Source organism: Acanthopagrus latus, chromosome 4 (assembly GCF_904848185.1).
Source record: "Acanthopagrus latus isolate v.2019 chromosome 4, fAcaLat1.1, whole genome shotgun sequence".
Taxonomy (NCBI): Eukaryota; Metazoa; Chordata; class Actinopteri; order Spariformes; family Sparidae; genus Acanthopagrus; species Acanthopagrus latus.
In genome coordinates this window covers 26,345,649-26,358,856 of record NC_051042.1, presented here as the reverse complement: position 1 = coordinate 26,358,856, position 13,208 = coordinate 26,345,649, and the positions used below count along the sequence as shown (strand labels likewise).

Genomic DNA, 13,208 nt, shown 5'->3' with positions numbered 1-13,208 from the left:
GTTTTCTCACCGTTTCTTTCAGGCAGTGAGACTCATGAAAAGCCCATTCCAGTAGATTTGTGTCCACACAGCTGATTGATGCCTCTTTGAAGATCACATTTCACACATCACCGCTCCTGGTGTCACAACAGCGGTCTGCATTCTCACTGATAGATCTCCCACATCTCTTAATTATCACTGACCGAGGAAATCAGGTGCCACGCTCACACCTCCCACAGCCTAATGTGCCTTAATTTATAACTCACATTATTAAAAACCCACCTTGTGCATCCCCACCTATCTGGCCCTGCTGCTTTATTGTAGAGCTTGTGAGGGAGTGCAGCAGCCTCTCGACGCCGGCAGCACCACATCAATGGGTCCCTCCTCTCTCTGACTGGATTCACCCAGCCGCAAAAGATCTAATTTTCAACTCCTTGTGGCTCATTTGATGTTCCCATCCCATGCGGCGGTCTGAATGGAGGAGCACAACACAGGTCTCCACAGGGAACCTGACTTGATCCTGTTTAGATGGTAATGATGGCAGCATCTGATATTTTGACTGCCTCAACTTGGGTTGCAACACCATCACGGTCAATGTTTAACGCCACTTCCCGATGGGCATTTTTAACCGACTGTCTACTTTATGATCAGCCTGCAAAGTCTTTCCAGAGCAGGATGTTCACCATTTATCAATTATTGGTTTGATTGTTGATTCTCTCTCATGAATTTCAGACACATGTTAATCAGACCCACAAATTCGATTTGATTTGATAAATTCAACAAAATATCCAGCGTGCTGAATCTGGCTCGGTGGATGCTTGACTTTCATTTACATGATATGAGACACGTGCCCTCACCCTCTCCTCATTATTTTGACCTCATCCCAACCCGTGCAACATGTTGTGTGCTCTTGGATGACTGGGCTGTGGCACATATGAACACAGTAAAGGTTTCCACATTGGACTTGTAAAAGCAGAAAAGCACTGGTCTAATTAGGAATAACCGTTTTAATAAAATCAATGTTGGATCAGTTCCATGTATGCTTCCCTGTAAGCCACCAGTGAGGCAGCGTGCACGGTAGCAGGGGCCTGGACCTGCTTAGCCTGTGGGGAATCATCTGCAGTCATTGTTAATTAATATTAATATTCAGACATGTGTCGCTCCTGTGATGTCAAAATGTCTGCAGCCAAGACATTAATCAAGCTGTTTTTTTTTTCCTTCCACAGGTGCCCGACACTTCCCCGACCAAATCTGCCTCCTTCTTCCCGGACACATGGTACCGAAAGGCCTACGAGGAAACCTCCCGCTCCAGCACACGCCCGGCCCCGGAGGGAGCCGGCTCCATGCCGAGCTCCACGGGCACCCCGTCCCCGGGCTCAGGAATCTCCTCGCCAGGCTCCTTCTCTGGATCCCCCGGGACCATCTCTCCGGGGATTGGGACAGAGTCTCCCGGTTCTCTAGGTGGCTCCCCAGGTTTTGGGACAGGATCACCGGCCTCTGGCAGCGGAAGTTCCCCTGGCAGCGAAAGAGGGATCTGGTGCGAGAACTGCAACGCTCGGCTGACAGAGCTGAAAAGACAAGCACTGAAACTGCTCATCCCCGGACCTTACTCCAGCAAGGTAAAAACTACACCATCTGCTCGTATGAATGGGTGTTGTGGATCATACTGCATGCATGTTTTTGAGGAACCTGTCACCCAGTGGCGAGCTGGTTATGCTCAGTAGCACAGCCTCCGAAAAGAACCTGTTTCTTCATTAACTGTGGCATTTGGACAGTGACACTTATTAACTCGGTTGCTCATGAAAGACTCGGCCTCCAATCATTCCCTTGCTTTCTGTGTTGCTGTGCAGCTAGAGTTATTGTTCTCATAAATCATAAGGATGCAGTAATTTGTGCAGCCCCTTGTTCGACCAGCTGTTGAAAACAAGCGGAGAGCAAACAGCCTTTGGGATTTATGATAATTATCATATCTGAAGCTGTTAATCAATTCCTGACAGAGTGGTGAGAAAAACAAGAAAATAGATGACACAGACAAGACAATGTTGATTTTTGCTTTTTCACCTTTTGAGGGAATTAACATGATGGATTACTGATGGAAACTGACCACTTAGAGGAGACATGAATCCGTATAGATTGCTGCCTTTTTGTAATTTTTTCTTTGACAGGTGATTTCTTTTTCTTGGCCTAATCCATATAATCCATTTTAATTCCATTAGCACAGTGATTCTCAACAGGCAGATCGAGAGCCCCGGAGTGTTGCTGGTTGATTTATGATACAGTATAAAATCATATGCTTTACATATTCATCATCATGCACACACATTTTATTTTGTGCTTAAATTTGTATTTTTCCCAATACTGGAAGTTAGGTTGAATATGTCAACAAATCATCAGCTGTTACATACGTGTGTGGTACTTGGCTACCTGTCGAAACTACACTCTAAAGAAGTAGAGGGCAGCATATCACCAGAGTTACTGCTTACTGCTGCTTACTGAAGCTGCGGTTCGCTAGATAGCGCAGTTAGCCCTGCAGCTAGTGGTTTGGACTGGAGGCTGTGGAGCACCTGGGCAAATGTTGTTGATTTATTTATTTTTTTACATATCTAGCACATAACCTATATAAGCACATACTCTTGTTTATCCATGTTTGATATGACATTCATCAGAAGCCTTACAGAAGAGTTCTTATTTGTCCCTCTAGTCTTGAGAGTTTCCCTTCCTTCCTCCCCACACCCTGACTGGAACATGGGTAACACAACCACAAAATAAGAAGAATGAGGAAAGAAAGAGCTTTGACGTTTTATAGCTCACACATTGTGACCAACGAAAGAAACCTTTGTTGGGGTTAGGGTTAGGGTTAACTAATATTATTTAATCATGTGGCTTTGCACTACTGGAACATTTGCTGTTTGGTGGGTTTCACGCCAGTTGTGGTGTTGCGCTCGTGTCAGATTAAGAAAAAGGAGCAGTTATGCGCATAGAAGGAATGAAAACAAACCACAGTGAAAGCCCTCCTGGCCAGGCTTTTGACTCTGCATAAATTTGAAAACATGCTGCCTCTGGGTTCAATGATCTCCTGCCGCAGTTGACTGGATTTTAGTTATGAATACAGCGGGGCCGCACATCAGACTCGGAGTTAATTGGTAACAAATTAGCATGCATTATGCACCGCAGGGCTAATAAAGTGCATCCAGCGAGAGGCAGTCAGAGATTGGGCCGCAGTTACTGTACAGCCAGTAAGGCAGAGACAGGTGGAGACGGTGGGTTCTGATTAGCTCGAGAACATGCCAGTTGGAAATGGTTAGGAGCAGTGGGAGTTAATGGGGACTGTCGGTGGGCAGACCACTAATTAAAATGTTATTTGTGAGGTTTGGTTTAGTTCAGGCTTATTACAGCTTCCCCATTGTGGTTAACTTTATTGCATGGTAGAATAGCACAGGCACATGACTTACTGTATTACAGAACAGTAATTGGTGTAGGCACTTGTGTGTGTGTTTGTGGAAAATGTAAAACACTAAAAGTGAAGTTTTCCCTTTAGCAGCTGCAGATTCAAACTCAAAGCATGAATGAAAAAATGGACTGCGGAAGTGTAAAAATCAGTCAGACTGTGTGTTTGCTGCGCCACATTGGGTACTCTCGTAGTGATTTCACAGTCGGAGTAGACATGTGCTTCTGAAATGTGTTCCGAAATGACGTTTTCCTCTTTCCTTGCCTGTGAGTCCTGTGATTAACTGACTCAGGATCAGTCAGTGGCTCCAGACTGCAGAGTTTCTTGCATGAATGAATCACATTAAAATGAAGTAATGGAGCTGTCAATTAGACCTCTCATTACTTTCTTCATGGTATAACTCATTTACTTTCATGAAGGACTAACAATCCCAGCCAGTCAGGATCACTTAGATTCCTTCATGAGTGAACTGACCTACAGTATGTAGGTGTTTTGTGTCGGGGCGAAGCTGAACTCGTGTCCTTGGTGAAGCAGTGTGACCTAATAATCCTTCTCTTTCACCAAATGTGCCAGAGCAGCACTTAAGCTGAATGTGTATGTGTGTGTGTGTGTGTGTGTGTGTGTGTCCCTTCCTGTTGCACTGTCAGCATGACACCCCATGTTATTCCCACAGGACACTGGGACATATGTGACCCCTCACAGCTAGAATAAAAACATACATCACACACACACGCACATACACAAACACACACACACCTCTGAACTATGTAGACCTGTCTTTGTCTCTGGATATGAATACATGATAGCTTGTGCTTGACCCATGCCAGCAACATGCACATGCACACACACACACACACACACACACACACACACACACACACACACACACACACACACACACACACACACACACACACACACACACACAGGGCTGCTAATACTATGCAAATGATGACCTTCACCGGTCTCACTGTTGAATATTTTGCTGTTTCAGTGTCTGCAGTTCAGTGTGTGTGTGTGTGTGTGTGTGTGTGTGTGTTTGTAAGCCATTTAGCATGTTTATGATGCAGTTTGTTTAGCACTTTGTGAGTAAAGGAAGACACACACAGACACACGTGTCCATGTCAGAATTAGGCTCCCTGCTATCAAGATATTGCTTTGTGGTGTGTGTGTGTGTATGTGTGTGTGTGGATCCACTTGTCTGTTGGATAAGAAACTGTTAGTTACAGCAAACTGTTTTTCTGTGAGGTGTTTATTTGCTGTTTATGAAATGGTCTGTCCCAACGCAGTCAATCTTTCAATAAATCAAATCTATCAAATTAAAGATTAGTCTGCTCCCTAGTGGCTCTAAGGAGGCATGACAGATAGAATAATATTCGAAGGACCTATGTTTCTTTCCCGATGTGACTTTAATGCCATCCTCAAATTAAACTGCGATCCATTTCAACGGGGTCACATTGTTCATTTAGCTTTATTGCTGCTGTTACTCAGTCAGCTGGAGACTAAAGGACAGAGAGACACAGAGAGAGAGAGAGAGAGAGAGAGAGAGAGAGAGAGAGAGACAGAGACAGAGATAGATAGACAGAGAGAGAGAGAGAGAGAGAGAAAGAGAGACAGAGATAGATAGACAGAGAGAGAGAGAGAGAGAGAAAGAGAGAGAGAGAGAGACAGGCAGGAGGTCATTTTGCCCTGAGGCAGTATGGGTGTGTGTGTGTGTGTATTCCAAAAGAGTGTTCTGTTGAGGGATTACAACGAGCAGAGTAGGTTTTCAGGTTTAGGCGTGCACACGCGTGCGCAAAGTGCACACGCACTTGTAACCACAGGACTCAAAAGCACATCTGGCTCCACAGCTGTAGTCACTTAAGGCCTCTGTCCCCGCTCTACTGGTGTGTGTAACCGTGTGTCTGTCTGTGTATGTGTATGCATCCCTTATATCCACACCCAAATCATACATGGATGCAGGGTGATCTGCTTTTGGTTGGTCCAGTTCAGCTCAGGAAAGTGGGTCAATGTGTGTGTGTGTGTGTGTGTGTGTGTGTGTGTGTGTGTGTGTGTGTGTGTGTGTGTGTTTAAATCACCAGCAAAGTGTCTGTTTCAGATCAGCTGAAAGTCAAAACCATGTATGTTTATAAAGTGAAACGTATACAGTCCCACTACAGACGTATAAATGACACCATAAAAGGACATGTTTGTGAATATATTCTCTCCCTGAGGACCTCTTACTTGCAACTTCTGATTTATTGAGACTGCTTTCATGTGGACTTTTTTTGTTGTTGTAAATTTGGTCATGTTGGATTGGAGATTATATATATATTTATACATGCACTTCATTCATATTTGGCTGTAGATTAAACAGCTGCCAGCAGCTGCCCAGTTCATTAATTTTTGACTTTAATGCACATTACAAAAGCTGAGATAGAGTGCAGTGACAGGAGCATTCCAAGTTTGAATAGATCGTAAGTGAAGTTTTGAATAGAGAGTACATAAACCTTCCAGTATGGAGTTTGTGATTGGTGATCTGGAGACATTTGTTCCCCTGAATTTAAAAGAATTCATAAGAAACAGCAAATTACTTAAAGGAGACCTATTGTGCTTTTTCATTTTTCCTATCCTTCAGAGTTTTATTTGTGTTCTCGTCCATGTAAAAGGTCTGGAAAGTTGAAAAGGTTTGAGTCCACACCAAGAGAAGCTCCTCTCTCCCACAGGCAACGCTGCTCCTGAACCTCGTTGTCAGTAGTCCTGCCTTTAATTATGTGACTTCATGACATCACACTACGCCACCATGTTGCAAATGTGCATAATTTATGTCTAGTGACTACTTTGACATGCAAGAATTGATTTAGCACAGCTGGGTCAGGCGTGTGTGAGCTGACCAATCAGAGGAGACTGGGCATCTGAGAGGGGGGCCTTAAAGAGACAGGAACTATAACAGAGTGTCTCAAACAGAGGGAGAATACAGTGCTGCCTTACTGGCCTCTCTTTTTGTATGTATGTAAACCTATTTCTTGTAGTAACCCAAAATACCTGAACTGAGCAGATATCTCTCCTTTAATAATATGATGTGTTAAATGTTGCTTTTAGGAAATAATGTGCAGAACATCCTCATCTTGTCCTAAAAGAATTAATCCTGATATCCTTGTATTCTTGCAATACCCAGCATGATCAGAAACATCTTCATGACATCAGGTAAACTGAGGTTTATGATCTTCTGTGTCAGATGCCTTTCCGACTCACCAAAACACTATTGTGGATATAATCAATTTAACTAATTCCCGTTATGAGGTAATTTTCACCCAAAGCCAGTCATTTGTCTGTAATTAGTCTACTTATCAGATCAAATGGTGGTGTATTATTGCTCTGTGGTCTGCCCCCAAAGGGACGTGTCTCCGCATACAGGTAGCTAGCTATCCTGTAATAACCAAATCCCATAATACTACAGAAGCAGGCCTGCGGTAACCGCGGCAGCTGGTGTTGCCACGGCAGCGACATGTGACAGATGTGAGCCGCATACATATCTCCATCAGCGTTAATGGGCTGCTCATAGCTGTGTGCGTGTTGGTGAGAGGCACAGAGAGGGTGAAAATATACGGAGCTCATGAGAATAATAGGGCGCCTTAGCGTGCGTGTGTCTGTTTTTTGGCGACAGGTGAGATAGAATATATATAGCTACAGTAGTGCGGTAGTGTGTGCACGTGTGTGCGTAAAGAGAGAGAGAGAGAGCGATCATGCCCTCCTGATGCCTCTCAGGTGTGAAAGACATTACCATATAAAGAGGTGGCTTCATCAATAACAGCAAGACGTACTGGATGGATAGATGAGTGTGTGTGAGGGGAGGCAGGGATGCTGATGCAGGCTGAATTGAAGAGCTTCTCACCGGGCTTATGTCAAGTTGTCCCAACCCCCCTGAGCACACACACACACACACACACACACACACACACACACACACACACACACACACACACACACACACACACACACTGTACTGTACCTTCTCATAAAATGTAAGGATTTATGGTAAAAGATATAGTAAACAATGAAATAGCAACACATTTCTGTTCATAAGCCTTCAAAGCCAGCATGTAGTTAACTTTAATATTATTAAAACTACTTCTTCTCAACAATGAGTCCTCAAAAATTGGGAGGATTTAAAAACCAAAGCAGGGTTCTGGGGGTCCTACCCTCAAAAAATTTGTGATCCGAAGATTGTGTTTCCTACAATCTGGTGGCATTTAAAGAACGGGAAACAAAATATGAAAGTAATAATTTCATTTTTCTTTCGATTCTTAGGAAAACGCAAAACAATTTGCCTTCTAAAAAACACTTTCCATTTTTTCATTCATTCATTCATTCATTCATTCATTCATACATTTATTGTATTTTTTGCACACAACAGATGTGTTTGACAGCTTCTCAATTATGATTGACAGAAAAATAAAATGTTGCAGATTTTACAGCCCCTTTCCTTTAAAACTTTCTGTAGGTGATGGGAATTCTTCTCTCTGGGACGTATGAAATGTGTTGAAATATCCTTTCTCCTCTCCATTCTCTCAGTGTGTCTCTCACTGACTGAGGAGGACGAGGCGCAGCAGTACAGCAGGCTACACGCTGTACAGTGCCAGAAACAAATCATAAATCAGGAGAAATACAGTCAAATTGTGGCTGGGGGAGGAAACTGTTAAGGGGCAATGAAAAACAGGAGTCTCCTGGGAAAATCGAAGGGGGTTGGCATGTATGTTTGCAGGCAGAAAAAAGGACCACGTGCATCTCATTAGGACTAGTTGCCCGAGCCTTCTCCAAACAGATACAGTGAGTGATGCACAATGGCATGGAGCACACGGTGGCTAACGATAAACATAACAAGGACTTCCCCTCCTTCATCTTCCTCTGTCATCTACACAGTTGAAAGATCTCAACCAGTAGAGCCCCTTTGGGAAGAGGTGGAACCAACATGAATGTGCTGCTTGAAAAACTGCAGGAACAAATTAGCATCGACTGAAATCCCTGCGGAGTTTTTCCAAGCACTTTGTGTTAAGTATACCTTGAAGAACACAAACAGTTATGGTGACGAAATGTGTCCAGCCCGGTACCAGTTAGATGGACTCGTGGCCAGAATCTACACGGCATCTTCTGCTGTTTTCTTTCTACTCTCACACCTCATTTTTCTTTCCACCTCTCTTTCCCCTCTCTGATTATCTGCACCTCACTCTCACAACACCACCTCAGAGTGTTTCTTTCTCTGTCACACACACACTCTCTTTTTATAAATAAGGCTCTGGGGAAAGGAAGGAAAATGAAAGAGACCGAGATTTAAAATTAGAGGAGTAGAAGGAGGAGGAGTAGAGGGGGGAAAAATGAGTAGTTAGAGAAAAGAAGGAAGACCGTTTTCCCTAATAGTGCTATCAGTGTCATTACAGTCACTGACCCAGAGCGGACACACTTAATTAGTCTAACTACCACAGCCAGTAGGCTGCTACAGTCAACACTCTGTGTGTGAAACCTGCCTGTCTATAAAGAGCCAGAGACGCTACAAACAGCTTTGTCAGTTCCAAAAGACAGCAGATGAAGAATCTAAGTTTGCCAATGTGCATTAATTAGAAAAATTTAGCACAAAACACACATTATTAAATCCACTTGATGGATATTCAAAGTACCAAGTGTTTGCACAGTGGGTGCCATCACCAGTTTGCTGTATTTTGACTCTAAGACTGCAGACTCTGCTCACTGGCTGATTTTAAAAGAAATTCAAGGGACTTTGTACCAAAGCCTGTTTGTTTTTGTCACTTGGCATTAGTACAGTGAATGATTTGAAATGTTTTGGATCGCTTTCTTTTCTTTGTTTTTCCCCTGTTTAACTGACTCTGTGGTGAATTAAGGTCAAAACTTACATTCATAAGATAGGGCAGCCTGGTGGAGTATCAATCTGTTAGGGTTGAACAGATCTGAGATTTTCATTGTATGATAACCATGTCAGAACATTTCACAAGTTCACCTTATTATTATTATTATTATTATTATTATTATTATTATTATTATTATTATTATTATTAGACTTGAACATCTTTTTTTTTAAATGACATGACTATAGGCGATTATACGCAAATAGGCATTATTCATTGGCAAATGTAAATTGAATGATAACTGCAATTTTCATACAACATTAGATGATAGCAGTGCAATCCTACTTTCTTTACTGTCTCCTGTTAGATAAAGGCAAAAAAAAACCCCAATATATACATTCAGTTCATATAAACAGTAGATGGACTCCACGGCGACACAGAAGAGACGGTTTTACATGTGTTGCCCCTCTACATACAAGCATACGCACCGCTCATGCACTCTTTGCAATAACAGGCGAATTACATGCATGAGTGAACACAAACAGACACACAACGTTTTTTTTTTATTACACATACATACTGGTATGTGTGTATGCACACTACACACACGTGCACACACACAAACACATGCACACACAAACGTGCACATGCTGCTGGATGGTGGTGAATTTGGCAACAGCACCTGCTGCCATGGGGTCTGTAGCTGCCATGGCAACAGCCTCTCCATCACTTACACAATACAAAAATAAATGGAGAACACAACACAGTCTGTCTGTCTGTCTCCTCCTGTCCAGAGTTTCATACTTATTATATTCATGTTTGCTGTGATTCCAATTTTCAAATCATACGTGCAATTTATAGAATATTGCTTTTTATTTTGAAGTTGTGTAAGTGCACATCCATCCATCTGTCAGTAATGCTAAGTGTGCTGTCTGTTCAGTCATCGCTTACCCCTCCTGTGCTTTTTACTCAGACTTTTTAAAAGTTTCTCGATTACATCATCCGGAGCCGAGATGAGCTGTGAAAATGCGCCAGTGTTCCAGTGAGCGCAGGTGGCAGCTCCAGCACTCTGTGACACCGCGAGTCTGGCAGGACGGTTTATTTGAAGACCTGCGAACCACACTTTGAACATTAGCCAAGCGGCTGTCATGCACTGATATATCACATAGGAGCACATGCAAACACACCTCACACTCGCGCCTCACAGACTATCACACGGTCCGATATAACACGTCTATCTTCAGCATCTCACACCAGGAAAATCTCATGACAGGCTGAGGTGTGAGTGACAGAGACGGTGTGTGTGTGTGTGTGTGTGTGTGTGTGCGCGTGCAAGTCTCTGTGTGCACCTCTTTAACTTTAACTTTGTGAAAACTAAGTTTTCAACTTTCAAATAAAGGAAATTTTGGTTGCTTTAAGAGCAGTGGTTTTCCATCCTGTCCCTGGGGCCCCCTGCTCTGCATGTTGTTCAATCAATACAGCTAAAGGGACCATTTTGGGGAAAGGATTTTAGGGTGACACTAAAAACACATGAAATAAGGGGAAATGTGAGTTGCATACACATTGTTACTCAAGGCTTCTGCAAGAAACCTCAATGATGATGATTCTGGGGACCTCCGTGGAGGAATGATGACGTAGGTGAAACAAAGTGAACTTTATTTTTGTATCTTACTGCGCCACTAGACTACAGAGCAGCTTCTTTCTCAGAGTCCTCAATTCATCCTCAGTACTTTGTCATTAAAAATTGTTCTAATTTTATGACTTATCCAACCATGATAAGTGGGATTATGACCTGGTCACAGGCATTAAGAATAACTATAATAATTACCCTGAAATAGCCGACCTCTCACTGATGGTCGTATATGCCATAGTGAGGCAACAGGATTGAATTGAGATGGTCCAAAGTTCCATATAGTATGTTTAAGTGCAATAATTTGTTTGACAAATGGTTAATCCTAAAATAATTTAGAATTTTAAAATCCATGAAATAATAGAAACACTGGATACCTGTTAGTCTGACGTTACCTTTTTTCTTTTATAAAAGACACAGTCTGTCAGCTTGAATCATCCAGTGAACAGCTGCTTCAACATCAACAGTCAGGTGGTTCTGCAAGGTTTGCTCATGCAGGTCTGGATGTTGGTGTTGCTGGATGTGCAGCGGTGTGGGGAGGAATATAAAAGAAGGGATGAAGTCATCATGATGCATCTGCTCGATGCAGATGAAACTCGATGAGCTTGAAGAAGCGTCTGGAGGGAGCGGGATCAATTTGTTTTCTGTCAAACTCACACGTGCACATACATGTACACACACATACACACACATACAGCCTCCTGCAGCCTTTTTGCAGTGACGTGTCTCTGTTGGTTAGCAGGTTTATTTACATGTATGAGTATGAGCTCACTAATATCTGATGTTGTGCCTTCATAGCCAGATGAGAGGACACGCCGGTGTTTCGAGGCCTAACAAATATCATCTGACTAAAGTTACCCTAATGGTTCCTATTTTAAACAGAATTTGAAAAATGCGAGAGACTCACAAAGATTATCACATTTCATCTCAAAATACTCGACACCTCAACCGCTGAGGATTAATGTTGCCAGACCCGTAGTTCTTTCATCATATCCGGAGGAATAATGTGATTCTGTGAACAAGGTTCAAAGGTTGCTGTTTTTTTTTAAATGGATGGTGGGTCTAATTTTAGATCACAGCTGTTGTCAGCGCAGTAAACCCTGTATCCCTCATGTCTACAGTGCTAGAAGCTGAAGAGAGACAATAGAGAGCGGAGAATAGGAGAGGCATGTAGAAAGAAGCAGAAGGAAAGATGAGTGTCCGTGTTGGAAGAGATGACGTAGTTTCCCTCACAAAGGGGCTGTGGGCTTGCACGCTGTGTCTGTGTGTGTGAGGGCTTACTTTGGCAACAGACCTACCTTTTAGGGTCAAAAATAGAGGCAGGACTCTGTCAGTCAGTTGTCTGTCGTGTTTTACAAGTACTGTTAAGGCATTCCTGTTCTAAATACACTGCACTGCTGGGATGCAGAATGTGTGTGTGCGAACATTCCTCGCTTAACTATATAGGTTAAGAGGCTGCTAACGCCGAAGATAGGATGAGCAGTGAACTGTATGTGTGTGTGTGTGTGTGTGTGTGTGCGTGTGTATGTGTGTGTGCACGTGTGTGTATTTTAAGTGAGTGCATTGTGTCAGAGCATTGTAAAGGGCAGGAGGTGAAACGAGAACAAGGTTGACATTTAAGCCGCAGTTTCAAGTCGGCTCTTTGCAGTAGTTGTAGATCAATTAGGCTTACTGCGGTATGTAAAACAAAAGGCTTTTATTCTTTTATGGGGCTTCAATATGAGACGTGTTTCTTTTTTTAAAAAAATTAAAAAAAAACCTTGCCTTTCATGTCTGTTCCTCCTTTTGGTTGCACTTTCTGAAAGATTCATCAACTGATACACACTAAACAATAATTTCTCGTTCTTTCCATTCCTTTACACGTACTAGCAGACATAAATATCATTCTCTTTCCACCTAGAAGGGAAGAAACCAGTCGAAAAATAAAGGCTTAAAGAAAAGGAGAGGCAATAATTCATAGGCAATGCAAGGATGGCAAGGCATAGATGGAAAGAGATTGTGTGTGTGTGTGTGTGTGTGTGTGCGTGTGCGTGCGTGTGTGCGCGCGCAAAAGAGACAGACAGAATTAAATTGGCTGTTTGTTCCCACTCTGTGCTTCAGTCAGACACAGAGAATAGCCTCTAGCCGTTAAACTTTCCAATTACCTTGAGCAGATGGAGCCGGCGGGGCCTCGATTTAGAGGGTTTGAAATGGTTGTTGTTGTTTACTGTTATCTGCTATTGACTGTACACCGGGCTACATGCAGTGTCAGCGAGGGAGTCATGCTATAACAGGGCGCTCCCTCTTTAATCTTTACCGCCATATATCTCTG

General features: G+C 42.9%; 1 protein-coding gene across 11 annotated transcripts in view; it reads left to right on the top strand.

Annotated features, from left to right (window-relative positions):
• The window catches only part of kif26ba (kinesin family member 26Ba), a 91,686-nt gene that overhangs the window by 3,664 nt on the left and 74,814 nt on the right, over nucleotides 1–13,208 (top strand). For 8 of the 11 annotated variants that reach the window (XM_037095102.1, XM_037095105.1, XM_037095100.1 and 5 more), the window contains one exon: nucleotides 1,206–1,598. In XM_037095102.1, coding sequence (XP_036950997.1) covers nucleotides 1,206–1,598 — 393 coding nt within the window. Of the gene's footprint in view, nucleotides 1–22; nucleotides 195–303; nucleotides 511–1,205; nucleotides 1,599–13,208 lie in introns of all 11 variants that reach the window. The other 3 variants (XM_037095108.1, XM_037095107.1, XM_037095110.1) reach the window with 3 other exon arrangements.